Genomic DNA, 26,442 nt, shown 5'->3' on the forward strand with positions numbered 1-26,442 from the left:
CACTGAGTTCAATTGTATCTGATCTATCATACATGAACAAAGGAAATATATTCAATAAGCACATATAAAGAAAATAAACTGACAATCACAAACCTCGCTTTTGCAATTGATCACGTGGCCGTAATTGATAGGTAGAACTGCCTTCTACTGCTACCCATTCTGTATTACCTTTGCCCTCAGCAAGCACCTCAGCTGGCTGTGGTTTTTGGCCTGACAGGGTGACCCAGACCTTCATTCCTGAGGGGTCTGGGTCATTATAAGTCCTGTTAGGATTGGGTTGCTGCAACTTACCATTTACTTTAATCACAGGGCATGGTAACACTAAGAGTCAGCCTATGGGATCTCCTGGATTCCAGACATATTCTTCTTTACCTCCATTATGTAGCACCAGTCCAATTTCTCCTTGGTAATCAGCATCAATCACACCACTTAGTACAGTGACACTCTTCCTGACCTGTTGATCCAAAGGCATAAGAAGCCCAAAGTGGCCAGGGGGCATTCTCAGCTGCCAGTTCAGTGGAATCCGCGCTGTGTTTCCAGGTGGGAGAGTTCCTTTCTTTGGGACCAGGACCTCCAGGCCTGAGGAACACAGGGTTGCTGGGACAGGAAGCAAAAATGCTGCAAGTGGATCACTAGGAGTAATAGTGAGTGGTGCCACTCCAGCTTCCACCCCTTGGTTCCTGGACCCAAGAATTCTGGCTATTGGAGACACAGCACCATATATTGGCCGCTGGTTTAGAGCGTATACAGCTTCCTGGAGAACATTAATCCAGCCTTGCAAGTTGTTGCCACCTAGTTGGCACAGTAATTGAGTCTTTAGGAGGCCATTCCATCATTCTATCAAGCCAGTTGCTTCAGGATGATGAGGAACATGATACGACCAGTGGATTCCTTGGGAATGGGCCTACTGCCGCACTGTATTTGCTGTGAAGTGAGTTCCTTGATCTGAAGCAGTGCTATGTGGGATGCCATGCCGGTGGATGAGGCATTCTGTAAGTCCACGTATAGTAGTTTTGACAGAAGCATCGCGTGCAGGGAAGGCAAATCCATACCCAGAGCAGGTGTCTATTCCAGTAAGAACAAAACGCTGTCCCCTCCATGATGGAAGTGGTCCTATTAATCAACCTGCCACCAAGTTGCTGGTTGATCTCCCCGAGGAATGGCCCCATATCTTGGACTTAATGTTGGTTTCTGCTGCTGGCAAATGGGACACTCAGCAGTGGCAGTGGCCAAGTCAACCTTGGTGAGTGGAAGTCCATGTTGCTTTGCCCATGCATAACCTCCATCCCTGCCGCCATGTCCACTTTGTTCATGTGCCCATCGGGCGATAACAGGGGTGGCAGAGGAAAGAGGAGGATCAGTCTCCACAGAGCGTGTCATCTTATCCACTTGATTGTTAAAGTCCTCCTCTTCAGAGGTGAGATACCATTACCTTTACTTTCTTGGCCCATTCAGAGAGGTCTGTCCACATACCTCTTCCCCACACCTCCTTGTCACCAATTTTCCAATCATGGTCCTTCCAATTCCCTGATCATCAGGCAAGCCATTACCCACAGCCCATGAATCAGGATACAGTCTCACATCTGGCCACTTTTCCTTATATGCAAACTGAATGGCCAGGTGCACTGCTCGAAGTTCTGCCCATTGGGAAGATTTCCCTTCACCACTGTCCTTTAGGGAGATCCCAGAAAGGGGCTGTAGTGCTGCTGCTGTCCACTTATGAGTGGCACCTGCATATTGTGCAGAGACATCCGTAAACCAAGCATGACTTTTGGTTCTTCACTTAAAGTATGGTAAGGAACTCCCCAGGAGGCCAGAAGTGCAGACTGGGAGAAAGAAGGTACTGTGACAGGAGTGGAGACTGTGGGCATTTGGGCCACTTCTTCATGCAGCTTGCTTGTCCCTTCAGGTCCTGCTTTGCCCGATCTCGTATATACCACTTCCATTTAACAATGGAGTGTTGCTGCGCATGTCCAACTTTATGACTCTGTGGATCAGACATGATGGGCAGCTCAGGCCTCATGGTGACTTGGTGGCCCATGGTGAGACATTCAGTCTCCACCAAGGCCCAGTAACAAGCCAACTGCTGTTTTTCAAAGGGGGAGTAGTTGTCTGCAGAGGATGACAGGACTTTACTCCAAAATCCCAACAGTCTATGCTGTGATTCACCAATAGGGGTCTGCCAAGGATTCCACGCTGCATCTTTATCTAAAACTGACACATCTAACACCATTGGGTCAGCTGGATCATATGGTCCCAGTGGCAAAGCAGCCACACACTGGTCTGATCATCAAAGATCAAGAGACAAGAAAGAAGAGGCTTGCTGACCCATTTACCTCTCCACCCTCCAATTAATCCCACCTGTGTTCATTGGCCATGTTGGCACCTATCACAGTGGGGGACACCTGTTATACTATTTGACTCTTTAATACTTTTCACATATTATCTTAATAAAATAGACCCATTCAAAAATAAAATGCATAGTGATTGTGTTAGTCCAGATTGACTAGAGAAATCCAGAGGCATGCAAATGTGTATAAGAAAGCGCTTTATATAAAGAGTCCTTGTATATTAAGAAAACTCCCAGCCCAGGCCAGATCAAGTCTATAAGTTTGATATTAGCCCATATGTCTGACACCAGTCTATAAACTCCTCTTCAGACTCATGCAACACATGCTGCAATGAGGCTGGATACAGCAAGACCACAGGCCAGTGGGTGGAAAGTCTTGTGGCTCCAGTGGTGGTGGAAGCATCTCAGCACTGGCAGGGGTCCCCACGTGGCTTCTACAGCTCCAGGGCTCTAGAGTAGCTACGTGTGTCTTGTCAGCAGGAAGATGAAGCAGAACATCTGTGTGTATCTGACCTTCAGTGAGCTATTTATCTCTGTTGAGGCTCCAAATGAGGTCATCAAGCTGCGACCTGATTGACAGGCTAAACGCCACCCCTTCACAAGTTGACACCAGATTATGTAACTACCACAGTGATGCCTCTTCCCCCCAACACTCTTCCATTTGCTAAAGGGTTCTGCTTTATTTTTTTTTTGACTCTGTAGTTTTGGAGCATTAAGGTTTTCCCTGTGTCAAAGGTTCAGAATTCTCTAACCCTGAGGTCCAGCGTGCACACAGGAGGAGGATGGCATATCCTGAGAGACGCATTCATCTTTGGCGTTCGCTGAAGCACTGAGAGGGCGGGTGAGCTCGCTCAGGGTGTGAGCCACCTGCAGCATGTACCTGTACAGACATTTGCTTGGAGAGAGGCCAGCTGAGAGCCTCAGAGGAGATGCTGGTCCTTCGCGATAGGAAGGAGCTAGGGCCGCCCCACTTGAAGACAAGGCAGGACTTCATCTTGATGATCCCACAGTCTGAAGGTAGATTCCAGCTGCTTGGGAGCCACCGAGGAATACTAGAGGAAACCGATTCACGCAGAGCCTGGGAGACTGAGATGAACTACTTGACGCTAAGCAGAGTCCCGGAGCACAGCTCGGGAATACCGCTCTTTACAATAATGACAACTTCCATTTTCTGTGGGATTGGAAAAGCTGGAACAGATACCTTCCCATGTGCTCCCCACCCCGCCTCACAGTGATCCAGCTGGAGGAGTCTTAGGAAGGGATGTGGTCCCCACAGGGCCACCGGGCTCATGCTCCTTAAGAGCCAGACTTCCCCCTGAATCCGTCTGCCGCAGGCAGCCATTCCTGGTCCAGGAACCTCAGCGCAAAATAAGGTTGGATGGCATGTTTCTCGAGGGAGGGCGAATGAGCACCAGGGCAGCTGTGAGGATGGCGCGGGGCTGGGCCGTGCTCGTTCTGTGGCACAAAAGGTGGCTGGGAGTCGGAACCGGGGCCTCGACACCTAACCACACCAAGTCATGAAAGGCTAGACTCCGTGCCTGGCACAGACAGGCCTCCTGTTCATCGAACTGTAAGGTGGGAGCCTTCGTCCACTCAGAAGGGAGGCCTGGCAATCTCCTTCTCAGAAATCAGCCCCTGTAGCCCCCATGGAGTGCAGTTCCCTATGACAATGGCGTTGCCCGGAGCTAGGAGCCACCTGAAGGCCAGGAGAGGCTGGGTGTAACTATAGCTCAAGCTTGCTCCCAGGCCCCAGAAGTCGCCTGCTTGACTTATGTATGCTCTGCGCTGTCCAATGAGACTCCTAGTTACCCATGACCAAAGGTGTTCCGGGCCTCAGATGGACCGGCCTGCTAGCCGGTTGCCCATGACTTGAATTTGTCCAGTGACTTGAGCTTCAGTTGTATTTGGAGGTCAGCCTCCGTGGGACAGAGCCAGGCACCCTTCACACTTTCTAGGCACCCCCCAGCTTTAAACAAGGGGAGACTAGACTATGTTCTGCACATGTGAATCCTGGAGTTCCCCCACCCATTGTCACCACCTGCCACGACCCACAGAATCAGGGTCGATGTGGCTAGGGGCAGATCATGCTCAACACATAGGGGTGTGGGAGGCTGAAGCAGGGGTCAGGGAGGATGCAGGGACGCTCTGTCTGTCTGTCTTCTCCAGCCTCCTAGTAATGTCACTCCCAAGGGCCTCAAAATACTTAGCCTTATCATCACCCCTGGGCCAATTCTCAAAATATGAGTCATCCCGAGAAAGGGATCATTTTAACCCGGGCAGGTGTAACTAGATCTTCCTGAAGGTGGGTTTGGCTGGTCGTGAGAGAGAGTCGAAGGCACTGGCCATCTGCACAGAGGGAGGCAGGAGACAGGAAAATGTGAAGCCCCAGCTGTGGACCCTCTGGACCCTGTGTATCTTCTTCCAGCCAAGCCCTGGACAGCCCAGGAAAGTCATGAGACCAGAGAAGTTGAGATGGTGCAGACACTCCTCTGTCTGTGATGGGTGATGCCATTATAGTGAAACCCCCTCAGAAAGCGGAGGCCAGGCCCCAGGTTCTATAGCTGCAGGACCAGCCCCCCAAGGCCTGTGACTCATTCGATCCCCCACCAGATGGAAAGCAGGTGCTGCCCTCTCCTCTCTGCATCCCCTCTTGAGCACCGCAAGAAGCTGGAGGGCACATAACTCTCCTCACTGGAAAAGGAAAGGTTCTTCCTTTACAGAAAAAAGTGAGGAAAGGGCGGGGGCGGGGTGGACCACATCAGATTTTCCTGGCCTACTCCCTGGTTTATCAGATCAAACTCAGCTCCATCGCTTCCCTGGCATTTCCTGTTTGAAGTAAGTAACACGGGGCTGAAGGACACGTCCCCCTTTCTGCAGGGCAGCGGGGCTGCTGTTCCACTGCTCTCGTGTTCCCTCTTTCTTCCGGGATGATTTAAGTCACAGCAAAATGCAGCCACTGCCAACCCTTGAAACAGTTCTGGCTGCCTTCCTTCCCCGCCCGGGAAACCGAGCTCTTTGTCAAAACCCTAATTCATCGTGACTTAGTAGCGACTCAGCAAGTTGTAGGATAATCCATTAGCAAGGAACCACGCTTCCCTTGGCATCTGTGGAGCTGCTTCTCGGAAAGGGGCCTCCTTTTCTACAAGTAGCCTTTGCAGGGATGAGCCCCTCCCTGGAAAGGTGGCCAGGGCCCTCCCTCCTTTGCTTTCACTTTGGGGTCTGGGAGTCCAGTGAAGGTTGTGCCCACTCTGTTTCTCTGGTACTTTCCCCCCTGCCTGTGGAGCTGTCTTGTACACATTCTCGGGAGCTGCGTCAGGACAAGTCCTGTAAATGATTCGCATCACAGTGACCTTTAAAGAGCAGAGTAGAAATCAACTGGGCTGTAGGAGCCCAGGACAGTGCGGAAGCCAGCATCCGGAACACTGTCCCTGCTCTCTCAGTGGGAGCACATTATCTCCTTGGCTGCTAGTTTGGTGATGACATTAATGATTATGTGTTGGGCTGCAATTCACGAGGTTGATAGTTCAAAACCACCAGCAGCTCTTTGGGAAAGAGGTGGATATTTTACGCTCCTGTAAACAGTTACGGTCTCAAAAACTCACCGGGGCAGTTCTACCCTGCTTTATAGGGCCACTATGAGCCAGTATTGATTCAGAGGTGGTGATTGTTTTTCGTGTTGTTGGTTTTTGGTTTTTTAATCTCAAAGCTAAATCCCGCAACACCACTACCCATGCTCACATGCAACCTCAGTTGTACACATTTTCAAATAATTTAACTTGTTAAAACGGAAAGGGGGGTTATTTTATTTTGTATTGATCATTTTATTGAGGGATCTTACAGATCCTATAACAATCCACAAATCAATTATATCAAGCGAACTTGTACAGATGTTGCCATCATCATTTTCAAAAGTTTCTTTCTACTTGAGCCCTTTGATACTAGCTACTCTATCCCCTCCTCCCACCCTATCAGTCTCATGAACCCTTAATAAATTATAAATATATATATATATATTCATATCACAATCCAATGAATCCCTTCATTTACAGTTCTGTTATTTGTCCCCTCAAGGAGGGTGATACATCCATCGTTGCTATCAGTTCCCCCTTTTCCATACCTCCATGGAAGCATTACTCCGATTACTGTTTCTGGGGGAGTTATCTAGCCCAGAGTGTGTGTGTCAAAAGCTCTTATTTGTACCAATGTACGTACTCCAGTCTAGCTGGAATTGTGGGGTCTCACATGGGGCTACGATCGTGTGGGGGAGAGCATTAAAAAACTAGAGAAATGTGTGTTTTGTTGATGCTCTACTGCACCCTGAATGAGTTGTCCCTTCTGTGTGCCCCTTCTGTGAGGGAATGTCCCACTAGGAGTAGATGGGCTTTGGGGCTCCACGCTGACCCTTCTCCTTCACAACGATATGATTGCTTGTTTTTGATCTTCTGATATCTGATCCTGTGAACACCTCATGATCACATAGGTTAGTGTGTTTCTTCTATGTGTATTTTGTTGCTTCCCTGTTAGATGGCCATTTGTTTAGCTTCAAGCCTTTAAGACCCCAGATGCTAATTCTTTTAATAGTCGGACACTATCAGCTGTTTTCACCACATTTGCTTTTGCACCCATCTTGTCTTCAGGAAGGTGTGTATCACACAGTGCCATGTGTTCTTGTGTTGAGGAAAGACAAGTAGCAGCCCAAAGTCCATCTGATACCTTAATACTTTAACATATAAATATATGTAAATAGACCAATACCCCTTTCTTTATATATTAATACATTTACATATATACACGTCTATACTTATACCTCTATATATACCTTTTACCTCCTAGTTCGTTCCCCTATTTCCTTTTACTTTCTTCCTGCCCCACCATCATGTTCACCCATCATTTGGCTCTCAAGAATTCCTCTCAGCTACATTACAATTGATCAAACACCACCAGGCGTTCTAAGCCCTCCTCGCTGTTGATTTTAGATCCCTTGTTGTTCCCTGTCCCTGCGTTTGTTGGCTCCCTGCTCCTGGAAAGGAGATTTTTGATCGGCCACTGAAAAGAGTCATGAAGTGAGTAGGAGCTATAAAGAAGAAATGAACGTAACTCATCAGAATTCTTTTATTTATGTATCCTCCCTGCTGTGTTCATCTGTAGCTTCAGTAGCACCAAAAGGATTATGCTACTCCAAAAAGACTGTAATCTTAGTTAGCATAGAGTATACAAATATACCCAAACTCCAAAACCAAACCCATTGCCATGGAGTAGATTCACTGTGACCCTACAGGACATTGTAGAACTGTCCCTCTGTAAAGAGACTGTAATTCTTTACCGGAGTAGAAAGCCTCATCTTTCTCCAAATATGCCAAATGTGTACTGAATCCCTGTATTATGAATCGTTCCCACCATTGATGTGTTGAACGAGAGGGACGTTGTTCCGTTACGTGTTAAATAGTACTCTTGGTTTTCTCTATCGCCAGAAATAAAAACGAGCCTCCGGACCACCCGGTCCTGTCGTCCCTCTCCCTTCTCTGTTGTTACCATCAAGGGACCGTTGTGAAAGGGTCCTTGCTGATCACGGTGTTGAGGCTTCCGCGAATCCTCCTGGGCGCGTGCAACACACTGAGAGGGAAGGTAAGGCAGCACCCTGGTGCACGTGCGCAGCACCAGGCAGCCGATCTGTGGCAGTGGCTTCCGAAGCATCCCACCCTCAGCCCTCCTGTCCCAGGCTGGGTTTTGTTGATGGCGCCCTTGCTGATGATCTCTGGACTGGGAGGGAGACAGCTGTGAGCCGTGCGGAGTTAGTGGAGTTTCTTTCTTATCTGAAAGCCGGGCACATGGAATGAATTTTTAAGGAAAAAAAATGTGAAAACGTTTTGTTGGACATTTCTCAAGCTTAAAAGGAGTGTGGGGGGTGGGGTGGGGAGAAGTGGGGGGAGAGTGAGAGAGAGAAGACACTTATGAGATAAGGAGTGATATTTGTTTTTGTTTTAGTGAAAAATTACTTCCTGTTTTATGGTGTTTTCTAGAAGGTGCCAAGGGAAGTTACTGGTGTGCGGGAGTTGAGGAAGAGGGAGAGCGTGTGAATGAGTGTGTGTGTGTGTGTGTGTGTGTGTGTGCGCGCGCGCGCATGTGCGCGCCCGCCCACTCTTGGGAAGGCTTGAGAGAGAGCATTGGACAGTTGACCTAAATCTCAGCTCAAAGGCTAGAAAACTGTAGGCTTTTGTGCCTTGGGCTTTTCTCCTCCTCGGTGTTTATTTCCATGCACATTTGGTTATCAATGCCCGTGGAGACCAGAATGCCAGGAAAACAGCTGTTCTCATGGTATTTCTGGCCTGCCGGACAGGGAAGATTGGATTTCCCCCAACTCGACTGTTCTCACACCACGTTCATCTCTCTGCAGCCCCCACCCCCTGCCCCACGCCAGAGCTGGTGACTTGGTCAGAATTTCACAAACTTACCTGATCCCAGCCCCCTTAGATTGTGGAAATTTTACACACAGGTTCATAATCTATTATAAAATTGTTTTTGTGTTCCCTTTTACATAGAAATCTGGGTTGCTGATGTTTTAAAATCCATAACAATGACGTAAGAGTCACCAATGAAGTAGGGGAAACTTTTCGTTTTAGTTTCACATAAAATCGTCTTGAAATCCATGCCCAGCTGTTGCCTCTCCTCCTCAGAGTTTCCTGTATTCAGTTCTCACCTCGCTACATTTTGGCAACTCTTCTTTCTCTTAAAGAGACATTTCTATGTTCCGGCCAAATCTGGCTAACCTCTGGCTCCTACATCATTAAATCAACCCTGAAATCTTGGGAAATGTGGAGAAAGAGTCCTTTGAAGATAAAAAAAGCTTTTAAAAAATGTATTCATATATATGCATTAGTAGTATTGTTAGGTGCCACTGGGTCTATTACATTAGTAACAGATAATGCAGTTACATTAAAAATAATAATAACTCAAAGCTCACTGCCATCCAGCCCATTCTGACTCAAAGCAACCCTCTAGGACAGGGTAGAACCACCCCCTGTGAGTTTCTAAGACTGTAGCTCTTTACAGGATTAGAAAGTCTCATCTTTCTCCCGTGGAGTAGCTGGTGGTTTGGAACTGCTGACCTTGGAGCTAACAGCTCAAGGAGTCACCCACTACACCACCATGCTCCTTGCTATTACATGAAAACAGATCTACATTCATAAGCAGCAGGGGAGCCTGCCATCCCGCCTACAGTTAAGCATCTTAAGCTCGCTGGAGAAGCAGCCTTCCATAAATCTTAAAAAAAAGAAAGAAAAGAAGTCAATGAAAGACCCACGGCCCCTGGCTGGGCTGTAAGAGGATTTTAGCACTCCCAACATCTCCTAAGGACCACGGGCCAAACTCCTTTTCAGTGATGCCTGGCTCCTTTCTCGGGTTAGGGGACAGCTGGGTGTCCCCAGGCAGTCCTGTGCCTGCAACTTAAACACTTCCACGGGACTGAAATAGGCCCGTTCACTCTGAGTCCCCAGATCAGGTTTCATCCCACCGGAAAGTGCTGTAACTGGAAAAATCTCCATATAAGGCTGGGTTCTTCCTGGGGTCCTCCTGGAAGACTATTTCAGGACTGTTTTCAGGGACTTTTCCCCCCAGAAACTCTGTGTGGCCAGTCACCCTCCCCCGCAGTTTGATGGCACTGTTCACTCTTGAAAACCCAGCGTGGGGCTCCCGTGTGGCCTGGGGGTAGGGGGGACAGCCTGGTGCAGAATGGGCTTCGGTTCAGCTTTGGTGCTTCCGTCAGCCACGGCCACACTCATGCCAACCCTGTTTAAAAGTACGAGAGAGTCTCACTGTCAGATTCATTTCCCCCAAAGTGGCCCCTGACCCTTCTTGGATGTGTGCACCTGGCTGGGAGTGACCGTGAACTGCTTGGTCTGAGTGTCTCTGGAAGGAGCCCTGGACCCGCAGGGCTGTAGACAGTGGCCTGCTGGCCCCAGGGTCGGGCTTTCGAACCCACGGGAGAAAGACGAGGCCGTCCACTCCCGGAGCGAATGCGCCCGCCTCGGAAACCCACAGGGCCAGGTCTGCCCCGGTGGACAGGACCCCGGACCCGCAGTCGGCTTCAGGGCAGTGTTGACTCCCAGGCAGGACTTTCCTGAGTTGTACTATTTGCGAGACTTAGAGGGGACCAAGGGACACGGGGGACTCCGTGGACTAGAAGCAGCGGGCTCGGTCCACTCCTTTCCTCCGCTTCCCTTTCCGCGGAGTTTCACAGCGACCACAAAGGCTAAGTGAGAAACCGGTTCATCAACACAGCACCTGTCATCAGGATACCAACATATCAGTATTTCTTAATAAGGTTCGTTCATGAAAGACAGTCCGACGGGCACAGTAGGAGACCTTGTCTCAGACTGAGGGGGAATGGCTGCCCTGACCCCCGACGAAGAAGCTCCCCAGGAAGAGAGACACAGAGAGTGGGCCCCTCAGAACCCGCCCCGCTGCCCCCTCGGCCTGTGTGGTTTCTGACTCTGCTCCCTGTCCCGCAGCGGAATGCGTGGTCACGGTGCTCGTCCAGATGTTGCGCCTGCTGTTTCTCCTGCCTTGACAAGAGCCTGCGCCCTCTCCACCAGGTATGTCCCCGCCGAGGGCCGCAGGCGCCCACAGTGGGGCAAGAGGGGGGCGCCGACAGGACTCCCCAGTCACAGGCCAAACCGTGTAAATGTCTCGGGCAGTTGCTCCAGCGCTGCTGTCGTAGAAGGAAAGCTACGAACGCAGAGGAGCAGCAGTGACACTGCCAACTTAGAATTTTATATCGTTTTCGTGTGTCAGGAAATATGCTTCTTCTTTTGATTGCTAAAGCCATTTGAAATGTAAAAATAAACTTCGCTCCAGGCCAGAAGAAAACAGGGGTGCCGGCTGGATTCGACCCCCATGCTGTGGTTTGCAGGCCTGAGTGTAGGACTTAAGATTATTTAGGACCCTCTTCCAATGCCAGGAAAAGGAAAACAGGCGTTTCCCTTTTGTGGAGTAGAAAGGGGATGAAAGGCATTAACAACCCTAGCATAATGAGTATATATCAACTGAGAGCCGATTTTCAGTGCCATCTCTGAGAACTGTAATTTTCCTGAAATAGGATCATTATCTCCCTAATTTTGATATATTTTACAGCAGCCTTTCTTTTTCAAGTTATAAATAACCCCTGTGAAAAAAATAAAAATAAAAAATTACAGACTGCGATTGTTTGAATCTCAGATTTCTGTTCTCTTCTAAGTCGTTCCAGCTGATGGAAGCTTAAATCTGTGTTTTATTTTTCTGTCGAAAAATTAAGAAATTTTAATAGCCCTTTGTCAAATTTAGACAAAACGGTTATTGTAAGTCAGCAGGCTGTTTCGACATTGTAAGTGCTCGCAGGAATTTCTCTGCAAAAAAAAAGTCCTTCTTCCTAAGAAATCAGGCCCTGATGAACCCATCCATGTTTAATGTCTTGTAAGTGGTACTTAGGATACCTTTTGTTCTGTTGGGGAAAATGCAGCCTTCTTGTAGTAAAACACTGTTATTAAGGCATTTCTTGAGAGAAGACTGCTGGGGGGTAGTGTAGAGTGCATTGAGTTTGCATGTGGATCGCCACCAGCCAGCACACATACAATGCCCAGAGGTGGTCCAGAGATGGAATTCTCATATACACCTTAGAGAGTATGGATGCTGTGGGGACCACCACTGGAACAAGAGGCAGAAATGGGAGAAGGCAGAGAGGGAGTGCTCAGGCTGCCTGCCAACCCCACCCCACCCTGCCTTTCAACTTCAAGAGCTCCGCTGGCTTAGGGTTCAGTTCCTGACCAATGTTCCTCATACACGGTGACCATCCATCTGTCAGCGAAGCCGAACCAGTTTCAGAGGGGTTTCTAGACTAACACAGACTAGGAAGAAAGGCCTGAGGTTTCCCAAAATCAGCCAGTGAAAACCCTCAACCTCCACCTGGGGATGGCGCAGGGCAGGGTTTTGCTTCTTTGTGAAGGGGGTCACCAGGAATCAGAGACTTATTTGACAGCTACTAACAAGCCAACAACCGCCACACAGAATGACCACTGCCCTTTCAGCACACTGGAAAATAAAACAAGTGGAGCCAAGTCCTACGAATACTCCTCCCAACATCGCCCACGCTGCTCCTCTATGTGCCTGTACCCCGACTCTGCCTGTGCCACAAGGCTTCAGACACATTGTGACAGTGCAGTCACCTTGATGAGATCTAAACAACAATACACGAAAGCCCACGGCCACACAGACATACTGAAGGCCTAGAAATGTGAGCGCAGCGGGGGCCAGTGATAACACAGGTAGGTCCGCCAGGTCAGCCTACACGGCCCTGCGAGGGACCGGCCATCTTCTTCCTTTCGTTGCTGCATGGAAGCCTGGGGTCTCCTTGTGGGTGCTGGAGGCACCACTGCTTCAGGAGGGGAGATCGGAGGGAAAGAGGGGCAGGGCTCTAGCTTGATACCAGCCCAATCCCCACCCCACCTTTCCACTGGAGGACCCCACCCCGCCTTTCCACTGGAGGAACTCGCGGGTCTCAGCACAGGGACCCACTGAAGGCTCCGTAGGAAGACAGGCCTCTGCGGGTCCAGCACGTTTGAGAGCGCCGGCTCCTTGTCAGTCTCACACCGGTGTTCTCTGCCCTGTTCTTGCAGGGGCGTGCACTCTGGAGGGGGCCTTCTGAAGTTCCTCCCGCTATGGGCCCACACACAAGGTCAATGATGAGGATAGCGCAGGACCAGGCAGTGTTTTGTTCTGTTTGTTGTGCCTGGGGTCGCTCTGAGTCAGATTGGCTCGGGGCCCCTCCCCACAACAACCAACAGCTTGCTCGCTGCCATCAAGTCAGTTCTAACTCAGAGCGACCCTCTGGGACAGTAGAACTGCCCCTGCGAGGTTCCAAGAGTGTACGTTTTTGTGGGAGTAGAAATCCTCCTCCTCCCACAGAAGCAGCTGGTTGCTTTGAACTATGTACCTTGTGGTTAACAGCTCAACACGTACGCAACCAAGTACCACCAGGGCTCCTGGTGGATGCCATCCAAGGCCCTGTGCGTTGGAACGAACTGCACGGCAGTGAGGGTTTTGAGTTCGACACCGTTGGTGTGTCTGCTAACGGAAAGCTGGACAGTGGGCCTCCCTGCAGTGGTGCCGCGGAAGACAGCCACGGCAGATTGCTTCTGTCAGCTGACAGGTGTGACAGCCCTGGGGAGCACATGTACACTCTGACACCCACGGGGCCACCGTGAGCGGGAGTCAGCCTTGCAGCTGAGGCTCTATTAACCTGGGGCCTTGTCTCTTGGAGGTTGAAATGTTTCCAAGATAATAGTAGTGTTACTACTAACTGCACTATCATTGTCATTGTGAAGGCGTTGCGTCCTTACAACGGACACACAGTGGGAACACTTGTCTCTGAACCGCAAAACTGGCCAGGAGATCCAACTCCCACCGTGAGCCAGTGGCTCCCACAGCATCGGGCTCTTGGATTCTGATCATGGTGCCTGTACACTGGACCCTGCCTTCAACTGGGTGTCCTAGCCTCTTAACCTTGGCATAACGCCTGGGGAACTAGGTAACCCCAGCTGACAGCGGCCCATGCCTATGGTTCAGAAAGAAGAGAAGAAAGAATGAAAGAAAAAAGCAAATGGAGGAGAAAAGGGTCCCCTTGGGGCTAAATTGAATACTGAAAAACAGAATGGGGAAAGACGGCCAAAAGAAGAGAGAGAGAGAGAGACTTTAAAAACAAAGATGGCTATTGTATAATGGTGATCAAATCTCATCCCGGTCTTATTTGGCAGTCGACAATGGAAATATACTTCAAAATGCGCGAGGAAAGGAATTTAGATTTGCCTCTTGAAAAATGTGCTGGCATTGGAATGAGTTAGTAGGGGAGGTTTGGGCACCTTCGCCTCTGGAAATCGGATTTAAACAGGCAGAGGTCTATTTGATTTCCTTGAGAGAACTGGCACTGGCGTGCGCACAGAGAGCCTGGCGTCCCTTGGTTTCCATCAAAACCCCGGCGCGCCTCTTCATTTCATGTCGAGGACCGGGTTGTGTTTTGCCATTGCTCCTTGAAAGCCGAATCTGTCTTCCCGGAGCCCGGGGAGGGTGGCAGGTGGCGGTCGCTCCACCCTGTCGGCACCAGCCAGAGGCTGCTTGCCTGAGAAGGAGATGGCAGCCCCGCTCTCATAATTTCTCATTATGAGAAATTACTTGTCTCTGCCAGGTGTGCACACCCGCCAGCACATCAGTGGTTTGCTTCTTGCTTACTGTGTTTGTGTGGTTTGTGTACGAATCTGTACAGAACAGGGAGGGGACCGTAATGATCCTGAGTAGCGGTGAAGCACCGACTCTGCCTTCAGGGTGACCAACTAGGAGGTGTGGAGGGACGAGAGGAACGAGAGGAGGCATGTGGGCGAGGTATTTGTGTATCAGTGCAGAAGAATGGCAGGATGAGGCTCACTGTTGTTCAGAGAAGGGAATCGTGTTTGATTGGGGGTCTTCATGTCCTAGGGCAGCTGTGAACAGAGATACCACAAGTGGGTGTCCTTAAAGACCAGAAATATATTTATAACAGCTTCTAACAGCTGGAAGTCCAGGCCAGGCTTTGAGTTCAGGCCATTCCCTAGGGTGGTTCCTGATATCCCCTGACTCCTTGGTTTCATGTGGTCTGCTCCTGAGTGTGCACTATGTCTCCTCTGCTCCTTTTGTAGCTCAGAAGTGATTAGTTCTAGGACCCACCTTACTAGGGTAGCTGTTCTCAACCTGTGGGTGGCCACCCCTTTGGGGGTTGAACGACCCTTCCACAAGGGTCGCCCGATTCATAAGAGTAGCAAAATGACAGTCATGAAGTAGCAACAAAGATAATTTTATGGTTGGGGGGAGGGGTTCACCACAACATAAGGAAGTGTATGAAAGGGTCACGACATTATGAAGGTTGAGACCACTGCTTTAGAGGGAGGCCAATTGGACAATGGTCGCTGTGTTTGAGAGAGTAGAAACAGGCCGACTTCTCTTCTCTGAACAGATTGTGTCCGTCTGTGAAAAGCCCCTTGCCACTCTTGCTGGACTTGAAGCAATTGTTCTGTCTGTACTTTTAGCTCTTTGAACACTTTCAGGAATTGCATCGTTCTCTTAGACTGTTGCGTGGGAGTTTGGGGCTGAAGCGAACGACAGCGTGTCCACCCTCTTGTTGTTTGGCCCCTGTGCCCGTGATGGTCTATGTTTGCTTACTGAAGTAACAAATACAAGGGAATAAAAATGAAGAATTTCATCAAAACAGAGTGAGGCTTACGAAGTGAATAAATAACTCGTATCCCATCTACTTCTTTATACCTGTGGACAACATGACCATTACTATGGATGCTACGAACACGCTGTGGTGCAGCTGAACATTGCAAAAGAGTAAGAATGTCCACCTGTGATCTCCACAGTACCGAGAAGCCTGGCTCCAAGTGCCATTTTCACAACCATTCTCCAAACTCAACAAAACAAGTTAGGGCTTGGTTCTGCCGAATCTGTGCCCACCAGCTGTTCTGGGCCCTGGCGACTGCACCGTAGAACTGCCCCGTGGGGTTTCCCTCTGAGGAAGTGGACTGACCGCACCTTTCTCCCGCAGAGCACCCGGTGAGTTTTTCCAATTAGCAACTGGTGCTCAACCACTGCGCCACCAGGGCTCCTTAATTCCCCCACCGAAAACCCTTTTCCACAGCAGGCGTGTCAGGTGGCACAAGCAGTGAAGCACTTGCCCAGTAACCCAGAGGCACATTGGCAGAGACCCTGGGAGCCGAAAAGGTCACCGCCTGGACAAGCCTTGGGCAGCGGACACACAGCTCCATCGGACACGCGTGGGAACAGACTCGGTCACAACTGGGGTGCGGTGTGGTGGTTTGGTGTTTCTAAAGAGAGCCAGGATCTGGCATATTTTTTTTTCTGGCATATTTTTTAAAGGACATTGTTGAACCCTTGGCAATTAGGAGAAGTTTCAGAGAAGAGGCTAGTCTGGTCCGACCTGAGTAGGGAGCACCGGCGGAGATCCCCAAAACAAAACAGTGGCCGTGAGGCCGACTCTGATTCACGGTGTCCCCATGAAACTCCTTTGTGGCAGCTGTCGGCAGACCAGCCAGCAGTAAGGACGCGCCTCTGGTTTGATTCTTAGCGGCCATCCTCACCGAGCAGTCTCCCTCAGTGCACGGCCCTCGTCTGCCTGGGTCATAGGCATCCGTTTGTGCAGCTCCGGCGTGGGCGACGTCGGAGTCCCCCTGGTGAGTCTAAACTGACAGGCGCATCCTGCCTGTCGCCCTTTCTTTCGGCTGATTGGCAAACAGCAGAACCCCATAGGCTTTTATTTTTCATTTTTGCGTGAACGAAGGACCCTTCACAACGGCGAGTGAGTTGTTAAGTGCCTTGTAGTTGATTTAGACGCAATGTGAGTCGTATGACAGAGTCTTGGCCCATAGGGTCTTCCTCGTGCTCAGCTGTTAACCAAAAGGCCAGCAGTTCAAACCCACCAGCCACCCCATGGGAGACGTGATGATGTATTCCCATGAAGGGCAGAGACAAGAAAACCTTATGGGACAGTTAGACTGCTGTGTAAGGGTCGCCATGAGTTGGAATGGGCTTGAGGGTACCCAAAGACACACGCATTGACGGGGCAGCTGGCCACCTCTTTCTCTGCAGCATCCAGGGGTGGATTCCAACCTCCATCCTTTCAGGGGACAAAACTTGTGATCCAATAGCCCAACTGGTGTTTAATGAGTTCCCCCGAGGACTCCAGTGGTTATTCTGGGAAGCAACCAAAGGTGCCTGGTAACGTTGCCGATCTTGTGAGTGTGCTCACATCGGGGAGGGAATATGTCTTGTGACCGCTGGCTTTAAATCAGCTGTGCTGTGGGATGACAGTTGACTTTTCCATTCATTCGTTATTTTCTCTATCACTCTGAGCATTGCCTTCCTCCGCAGTCCTTTGTCTGCTGGCCAAGAGAGGCTGGGGCTGGGGCAACTGAGGGCGCTGGCCTGCGGGCTGAGGTCCAGGTCCGAAAGTCGGAGAGCAGGTCCCCGCGGCCTCTCCTGGGAAGAGCTTCCAGATACAGGCCAGTGCTTGGGGATCGCAGGAAGTGTGTCTAGCATAGGCCATTTCCTTCTTCGTGTAACATGGGTGAGTCATTTAACCTTACCGGCCTTCCGGAAAGCAAGGAGCTGAGCTAAATGAGCCCCAGGGTCCTGGTGAGGCTTTCTGACCCTGGGTGTGGTGCCCAGCCTTGTGCCCGGACGAGCCCCATAGCAGCCCTGCTGACTTGGGGTGGGACATGGGGTGGGACATGGGGTGGGGTGGGGAATGGAAGCATGTGAACTGGGTGTTTTCCCATCATGTGCCAAGAGAACAGGATCCTTTCTTCCTCTTGTTCTTCTTATCCGTGGCAAGGGCTTCCTCGGGCAGCACAAAGATGAGCTGTGTTTTGCGTCCCCCTCCTGTAGCGTGGCCTGCGATGGGAGCTGGCCGAGGGGTGCCAGCCATCTCTCTGTCCAGCTGCAGTGATTCTCTAGCTAGCGTCAGGAAAACAAAACAAGTACAGTAAGTGGGGGTGCCGTCGGAGATTCCGGGGAAATGCCAGCCACTTCAGCCCTGGTGGTATAATGGTTACATATTGGACTGCTAACCATAAGGTGAGCAGTTTGAAACCACCAGCCGCTCCTTGAGAGAAAGACGAGGCTTTCTACTCCCTTAAAGCGTCTCAGTCTCCTAAATCCACAGGGGCGGCTCTTCCCTGTCCTATAGGGTCTCTCTGGGTCAGCCTCGGCTGGACAGCAGGGAGCTGTTTGTTGTGGTTCAGCTGTTGTCAACACAGGAGAGGTTGCTGGAAGCCTGATGGGAATCGCTAGGCGCTGTAAATGGTTAGCCCACTTGGTTGCTAACTGCAACGTTGGAGGTCTGAGTCCACGCAGAGGCAGCTGAGAGCCCAGGTCTGGCTATCCCCTTCCCCAAACTCAGACATTGAGAACCGTCTGGCCCACGGGTCCACTCTAACACATGTGCATCTGCTCGACAGTAATGGTCCTGAGGGATGCGGGCTGTACCTCACCAGGGGCCAGTGGCATGAGGAGAGGGCCAGGTGAATCACGACTACCTTTCTGCAGTCTAGCAAGTCAGCAGTGCGCTTTTACTTTGGCCGTGGCCTCGAGAAGAGACGAGGTCCAAAAGCACAGAGTATCATATCTTAGACGTGTTTGATCGGAGAGGCCTGTGGCTGCCTGGCTTCCTGACCAGCAAAGGCCCTGGAGAGTCATACCAAGTCCAGGGCGAAGAAAGCTCATTGCTGCTTGGGAAACAGGCACACATCTATCCCTCTCCACCTTTGCACCTCCTCACCTCCCCACCCCTCGCAGCTGACCAATACTCCCAGCACCCCCTGCCCCTCGATCTCCGGTGAACATAATGCCAGTCTCTGTCTACTCAACCTTTGTGGCAATGTCTCCAAGTCTCTCACCACTTCCACCCCCTCTTCTCTTATGGCTAGCTCTGACCCCGAGACTCTCTTTCTTGCAAGCCATCAATCACCAAAGCGCTCTGTGACGTTTGCAAGTCAGGTCGTGGTTCATCCCAAGCCAACTGGCACATCTTCAGTGACTCTCTCTCCCAGAGCAGCCTCTCGGGGGGAGGAAAGGAAAGCAAGGCTCTTGTGCAGTTTCTTCAACTGGATTATGGAAACGGTGCAAAGGTCCTCAGAGGACACCTTCTTTGGGAGCCGACGTTGCCATCATAGGTGGGCCCCGCACAGGGCATCCAGGCTCCCCTTCCACCAAGATGGCGGTGGGTCTGACTCCTGCCACCCCCACCAGCCTGCTTTCCAGCTATTCTGGGACAGCCAGCTGATGTGGGGAGCTCGGCGAAGCTCCTCCACCTGTGCACGTGCTAGAAAGAAAATCCCATGTGTGTCCCTGTGGTCGTCGGCAGGAGGGCTTAGTTAGAGACGGGGGTTAATCCCCACCACGCAGCTGTTCCATGGCAAATGCTGCTGCCCTGGCTTTAGATAGAAAGGAATTGAGGCACCTATGGATCAGCGGCCCCAGACTGTCTGGGAGAAAAACAAACGGTGTCCTCATGTTTCCTGGTGCCCGGCTCAGAGGCTGCTGAGCTGAGGCTCTAGATGGCCTCCCTGGGAGCAGTCTCTGTGGAGCCGAGCCCTGCCTGCTGCGGGCCAAGAGGGTCAGGCCCAGAGCCCTCTTCCCCACACGGGCCTCAGCACTGTCTCTGTGCTGCGAGGCAGTGGTGGGATTCAGCACTTCCCACCTGTTCAGCGGAACCAACGACCCAGAGTTTTGTTGAGTCCAGTGAACTGGGGGCGGCAATGGGCCTTGTGATCAGGGTTCCCTCTAAGGTGAGCAGCTGGGAAACTGCCCCAGGTGGAAATCACAAATTGACATTCATTACTTTCTTTAATGGTCATCTGCGCAACGGCGTATCCTAAACACCGTAGTGATGCTCATTCTGTCCAGAGGTATAAAAACTAGGCAGAGCTACGCTTGTCGTATTTGTTTCACAGAACTCCTTGTACTTTTGATGGCTTACTACCTTGTTACTCCCTTGTGTTTGTGACTTCGGTAAACAAACGCAGTAAGGAAGGAAAGTGTGTCCAATGACCAGAGGACGGCACACAGTCGTTCATTTCAGCTTTGTGTTGTGCCCAATCCCACTCAGGACGACCTCGTGCGGCTCAGAGCGGAACTGCCGCACCCCTCCCCCATGAGTGACAATGGCCGATCTGCTTTGGGACGGGCCTCACCGAGTTTTTCCTTCAAGGCACCTCTGAGTGGATCTGCAGCCTTCCAGGTCGCTGGTAGGACTACCCAGAGACTCCAAGGACAAGCGTCCCCGTCTCTCCATGGGCATTTGGTCTACACCAGACGCAAGGCTGGTGAGGCTTCATCTCACAGACCTTGGACATGTTGTCAGGAGAGGCCAGACCCTGGAGAAGAACATCAGGCTGGGTACAGAGGTGGGGCAGGGAAGAGCAGCAGACCTTCGATAAGATGGATGGGCACAGTGGCCGCATCAATGGGCTCACACATGAGAACATTAGTAAGGATGGCACAGGACCCGGTAGTGTTTTGCTCTGTTGTACACGGGTCGCTATGAGTCGGAACCAACTCGGCAGCACCTAACAACAGCCGGAGCTATACACCACGGACCTCTGCTGGCTAGCACTGGGCTGGCCAACCTCTAGGCCGTTGGTTCGAGACCCCCCAGGTGCTCTGCAGCAGAAAGAGGAGGCTGTCTGCTCCCATAAAGGTTTGTAGCCTCAGAGCCCCTGTATAGAGAGGGTCGCTACAAGTCAGAATTGGCTGGATGCCAGTGGGTTGCTTTGTGTCAGGCACTGGGCTGAGTACTTTACGTGTATTGAACGTCTTCCCCCCTCACAAGTAAGCCTGAGTGGGAAGGGCTTCGATTGTCCACTTTTCGTTGTATTAACATCTGCTCTCAGCTTCAGAGAGACGAACTAGTTACCTGGCCAAGGCTAGCAAGGAGGAAAGTAACAGAGGTGCGTCTCCTGGTTTTGGAGACCCAATCGGTTATTCCCTTGCTCCTTGTCCAAGTCCTAAAACCATGAAGAGACACAAGTCAGACATGAAAAATTCCATCTTGAGTTACTCAGCCAACTGGTTGGAGGACCTGCTCCAGGAACAGCTGTTAGCTAGGAATGCTCAGTCCAGAGCCAGAAAGACCAACCCAACCCCCAGCCCTTCTGGTCCATGGCAGCTTTCTGGACACTCACAGCTGACAGGTGGATCCCAAGAGGGAGTGAAAAAAGGGCTGACCCCCCCCCACCCCCCAACGTGGCCACCCCCACCACCCCTCTGCTCCTTCTTCCAAATTCACGCAGTCCCTTAACTCAACGTCTGCTCCTGCAAATAGATGAGGGGCCTTATCCTAAAGGAGGCTCCCTGGGCGTGGCCCTACAAAGGCAGAGCAGTCTAGGTCACCCCAGGCCCAGACCCCAGCCCTGGTCTGCGCTAGTTACCTCCTTCCATCGGGGAGGATGAGTGGGCGGAGCGTTAGGGAGCAGGAGAACCCACCTTCCTCTGCTTCACCACAGGATTGGCACACTTGGATGCTGAAGCCCCAGTGGCCCAGTGGCTGGGATGCAGACTGACTTCCTGGGCTCCTGGCTCTCTAAGTCTTCTCTTCTCTGTTGAGTATCTTCTCTTGCCCCTGTTCTTGCCCTTCCAAAGTTCACGAGGAGGCTGGGAATGGACAGATATGTCACACCACACAGCGGGTCGCCTTACCTTTAGAGAAGAGTAATTCTCCCCACTCTTCGAGCACACAGACGGCAGCCATTCCAGTCGGGACAGAAGGGTGAGGAACGTCTACATCCTGGGGAGATCAGCGTCTCGCGTCTTAGTGACATCTCACTCTGAGCGTCCTTCTCCAAACCCCCTATGTTTTGCTCATAGTTCAGCCTTGGCCTTCTTTTGGAAGACAGATGCCTCTCTCTTATGAGAACTCTCACTTCCTCACTCCTGCCTCCTCCTTGGAGCTGGGCCCAGTGTGTGCCAAGCTCCTTTCCAGCCACATGGTCAGTCAGTCTCTCTCCCTCTCTCTCAACCACAGAGTCGACTGAGACTCGCGGCAGCTCTACAGGACGAGGTAGGACTGCCCAAGTTCGCTTCCCAGACTGCAACTCTTTACAGGAATGGAAAGCCTTGACTTTCTCCCTCAGAGCGGCTGGTGGTTTCAAACTGCTGACCCAGTGCGTGCCACTGGGGCTCCTCAGCTGTATGATAGATCAAGGGAAGCACAGGCTTGTATCCGTGCTCCATCTGAATCCCAGCTCCTCCACTTACTGTGTGACCGTGAGCACCCGTAGCCAGAGCAAAACTCCTCACACCCACCTCACGGGAACGTCAAAGGGTTAACCAGCTAATCATAGAAACCTCCTAGCATGGGGTCTGGTTTTAGTGCACGCTCCACCACGGTCACTTTCTTTTGGAAAATGTGGAGAATCAAGTTACTTTAGTTTATTCATTCATGCACCAAATATTGGGTGCCCATCTGTGCCAGACAAATGGGACATAATAATGTCTACCTCCCAGAATTGTTGTAAATAGAGAGAGAGAGTTTGCAGAGCTCTTGTTCTATGCCGAGCGTATAGAGGTACTAGCAACGGGGTGGGGGGGGTCCATTGTTAATTATAACCAATCGTGATCTCTCCGAGCTCCTGAGCGCACAGGTCCTGCACTTCAAGAGCCCTGCTGTCACAGTGGGTGAAGTGGTGAGCTGCTAACCAAACAGTCCATAGTTTGAACCCACCAGCTGCCACAAAGCAGAAAGAGGAGGCTTTCCGTTCTGTCCTGTAGGGCTACTATGGTGGGCACATGGAGTTCACACGGGCAAGGCATACACACTCTCAGTTGAGGAGACGTCAGTAACATCCATCCATGGGACCCTCTCCTACTCAGAAATGCCCTCCGGTCCTTGCAGCCCAGATCTGCCCACTGTCCCCGTTGTGAAGGGGACAGTGAGCAGAGCACAGGACTATAATCCAGACCCGTACCAGGAGGCAGGAAGCTTAGGCCCTGTCCCCTACACAGCACGTTCGCCGGGGTGCACCTCCGACCCGTTCCCTCCTGCTTTCTTCCTCCTTCATTTCCTCTGCAGCCCTGCCAGGCAAGGGCAGCCGGGGCTGTTTCCAGCCGGACTGGATCAGATGGGATGGATCCCCATTTTCCTGAATGATGACACCCCTCACCCTGTGCAGACATGCATGAAGCGGCCCCTGCATGCCACTCACACCTTCCTGCAGTGACAGTGTAGGCACACCACGAGTACCCAGAAGGAGGCTGCCTCCGTCTTTAACCTTGATCTATGAAAACCACCTTCAGAGTCAGCAATTTCCAACTTCCGCCCGAACAGGGAAGTTGATAACACGTGCAAACACTGCTCTGATAAACGGTGTGTGGATGTGGGGGGGGGGGTTGGCAGCCCCGACTTCTCAAGCGTTCTCTGGAGACCAGCAACCCAGCCAGTGACCTCTGACCACAGGTGGCAGTGAGGCTTCAAAATCATCGCAAGTGCTGAAGACTTAGACATTTAATAGGTTACTTTGGACATTTCCCAAATCTACTTAGGGTGGGAAATGCAATTAAACCATGAAGAGGCTCATCCCTGAATCTGATCTTCCTCATGACGGAGAGCAGGTTTATTCCTGCCATCTCTGTGTCTGGCCCCACTGCTGTCCACAAAGTCAATGGCAGAGGCCCCTTGCCACCCTGAAGCCCACACTCCCGCGCCCTCCACCCCCACCCCACACACACATACTCCAGGCCCTGCTGGTGAGCACATTCCTCTGTGCCCCTTTGTCCTCGCATACTGAGGCTTGTTGAGAGAAGAAAGCACTGGTTGGCCAGGGACTAGAGAAAGCATTCATAAAAAGACAGGAGGAAAGGAGGTGAGTGCCACCGAGGTGGAGGGAATAAAGGCCGCTTTGTCACCAACCCTCTGCTATGTGCTGCAGTCTGACCATGGCCCAGCCCCTGAGGATGACCACAGCCCCCTCCTCACCTGCATTCCTCAGGTGTGACCCTCCGCTCCTGCGCAGGAAATACCCTGGGAGGCCTTGCAACCTAATCGCTGGCTGAGAGCTCCCGTGCCACGGGGCAGGCTGACGGCAGAATCTCTTATGCATGAGGTGCCCCGACCCCAAGGGATTATGCACCATTTCTGGTAGAACTGGCCCGGCCCGGGCATGCATGTAGGCAGGTTGTCCCTTCTGCCATCTTCATGGTGCCTTCTGGCCCTGCCGGGGGATCGGGAATGTTTGGAAGATTATCTTTGGTTAGGTCTGCGTGAATGTGGTGGCTGCGTGTCTCAGATGGACCCCTGTAAGCCTCATGTCCCCAGAGCCTCTCACGCGTGGCACACCGTGGTCATTCCCCATTAGGGCCTTGTCGTCCCTCCATGCCCTACCTACAAGGCTGACCTGGACTCCCTCCTCATGGCCCACAAAACCTCCCTCACCTCCTGCCCAAGGAGGCTTCTTTTTCCAATTTGCTCCAAGATAGTCTGGTTTAGACAGGAATCCACCCCTTTTGCCTCCTCCGGATAGGCCCTTCAAGAACTTAAGCTTTTGTAACTCAAAGGCCAGGAAAGAGTTACAGGCTGGGTGTCTGCTCGCCCCTCCTGAGGGACTGAGCACAGGGCTGGAGCTCTGTTGGCAAAGGGGGCTCGGGGAGGGTGCAGAGTGGCAAAGCCAAGAGGGAGCAGAAACGGGAAAGCCAAGCTCACCACCCACCCCACCTATACGTGAGGGACAGGCTTTTCCTTATGGATGTTAGAGACGCAGGTTCTGAGAAATGTAGAAAAGCAAATGAGAATGTGTGTGTGTGTGTGTGTGTGTTGAACTTTTTATTCATCCTGAAATTGTTCTTTAGCTTCGTTTCATTTAATTACACCCAACCGTTAAAGCCAGAATACAGCAGCAGCACTTTCAATGACACGCTAAGCCACCAACACCACAGTTGATTCTGACTCCTGGCAACCCTGTAGAGCCGAGCAGAGCTGCCCCATGGGGTTTCCTAGGTCACAATCATTTTTGTTTGTTTGTTTTGTTTTCAATCATTTTATTGGGGGCTCATACAACTCTTATCTCAATCCATACATGCATCCATTGTGTCAAGCACAGCAAATAAGGAGTTTGTCCCCGTCACTGAGCTCCGTACTTAGATGCTTCCCTAGGGGGTGCAGATGGTTAAAGAGCTCCACTGCTAACGGCTTGGTTGCAAGTTCTAATCCACCCAGAGGAACCTCAAAAGACAGGCCTGGTGGTCCGTTTCGGAAAGACCCAGCCGCTGAGAACCCTGGAGCACAGTTCTACTCTGACGTCCATGGGGCCCCAGCGACAGCTGGTGCTGGTGTCTAGGTGGGGCTGGCAAGTTCCTAAAAGGTTTGGCAAGTGGGCCCAGTGGTTTCATCTTCCCCCTCCTTGGGCCTTTTCCAGAATTCCTCAGTTGACATCCGGGTAGGGCAGGGAGAAGCACTCGCTAGACTTCCCCGGAGCGAGGCAGCTGGGGCGATGACTTCATCGAGATGCTTCTCAGGGCTCACATCTCAGCGCGGGTGGAGAAGGGCTTCCGGTGGGGCCTGTTGGCCACGCTCACATCTTGCTTCCCTCAAAGCAACAGCAAAGCTGCTTCCCTGGGTCCCAGGAGCACAGGACTACTGGCCTGGCTCTCTTTCCAGGACCCAGCCCCCAGCCCTGGCACCCAGCCCAAAGCAGACCTGTCCGGCATGTTTGCTGAAGGAAGCATGATGGCCTAGGAGGCCCCCTGATGCCCTCAGCCCCCACCTGGGCTCACGCACCCTGCTGCCTTCACACAGCTTCCCGCCTGTGCCGAGCACGGCAGGAAGGCGAGACAGAACCGGAAACCCAAGCTCTAAAGAGCTGTCCATTCTTGTTGGAGCCGCTCTGACCACACTTAGGACTGACAGCAAGCGAAACTGTTCTCACAACAGAAGTGCCAAGAGGCCCGGGAGGCCAGACCGGCATCGAGGGGGAGGGCGGGGCGTGGGTGGAATCAATGCATCTTTTGAAGCTTCACAAAGGAAAGAGCTGTTCCTTTCGTGAGTGTCTTTACGCAAAGATGGTTTTCTGGCACGGACTCTTCTCCAAGGGCTGGAGCGGGCTGTGGGACAGAGGCCTGGTCATGGCCCTTCCTGCTGCTGCCCAGCGCAGCTCTCGCTCCTCCGCCCCACGCCCACCCCCACGGTGTGTTCCCGGGGGCCGACTGAAGCCTCTGCACATGTGCAAACACCCCCATTGCTGCTGTCCATCTCCCCCGACCATTTCTCAGCCCTGAGCTTCAAATCAGAGATGTCTCCACATTCTCTTAATCAAAGAACCAACCCTCTAAGAAAGCGGTTCTCAAGCTGTGGGTCTTGACCCCTTTGGGGGTTGAACGACCCTTTCACAGGGGTCGCCTGATTCAGAACAGTAACAAAATTATAGTGATGAAGTAGCAAAGAAAATAATTTTATGGTTAGGGGGGTCACCACAACATGAGGGGCTGTATGAAAGGGTGGAGGCATGAGGAAGGTGGAGAAAGAAGTA

General features: G+C 51.6%; 1 protein-coding gene across 1 annotated transcript in view; it reads left to right on the forward strand.

The window, feature by feature from the left end:
* SLC44A3 (solute carrier family 44 member 3) overlaps positions 1–26,442 on the forward strand; it is a 108,140-nt gene that overhangs the window by 61,354 nt on the left and 20,344 nt on the right. Inside the window, exons 11-12 of the mRNA XM_075558601.1 lie at positions 7,822–7,975; positions 10,858–10,941. Of these exons, the coding sequence (XP_075414716.1) occupies positions 7,822–7,975; positions 10,858–10,941 (238 nt within the window). The remainder of the gene's footprint in view (positions 1–7,821; positions 7,976–10,857; positions 10,942–26,442) is intronic.

The sequence above is a fragment of the Tenrec ecaudatus genome, chromosome 1 (assembly GCF_050624435.1).
Source record: "Tenrec ecaudatus isolate mTenEca1 chromosome 1, mTenEca1.hap1, whole genome shotgun sequence".
Classification (NCBI taxonomy): Eukaryota; Metazoa; Chordata; class Mammalia; order Afrosoricida; family Tenrecidae; genus Tenrec; species Tenrec ecaudatus.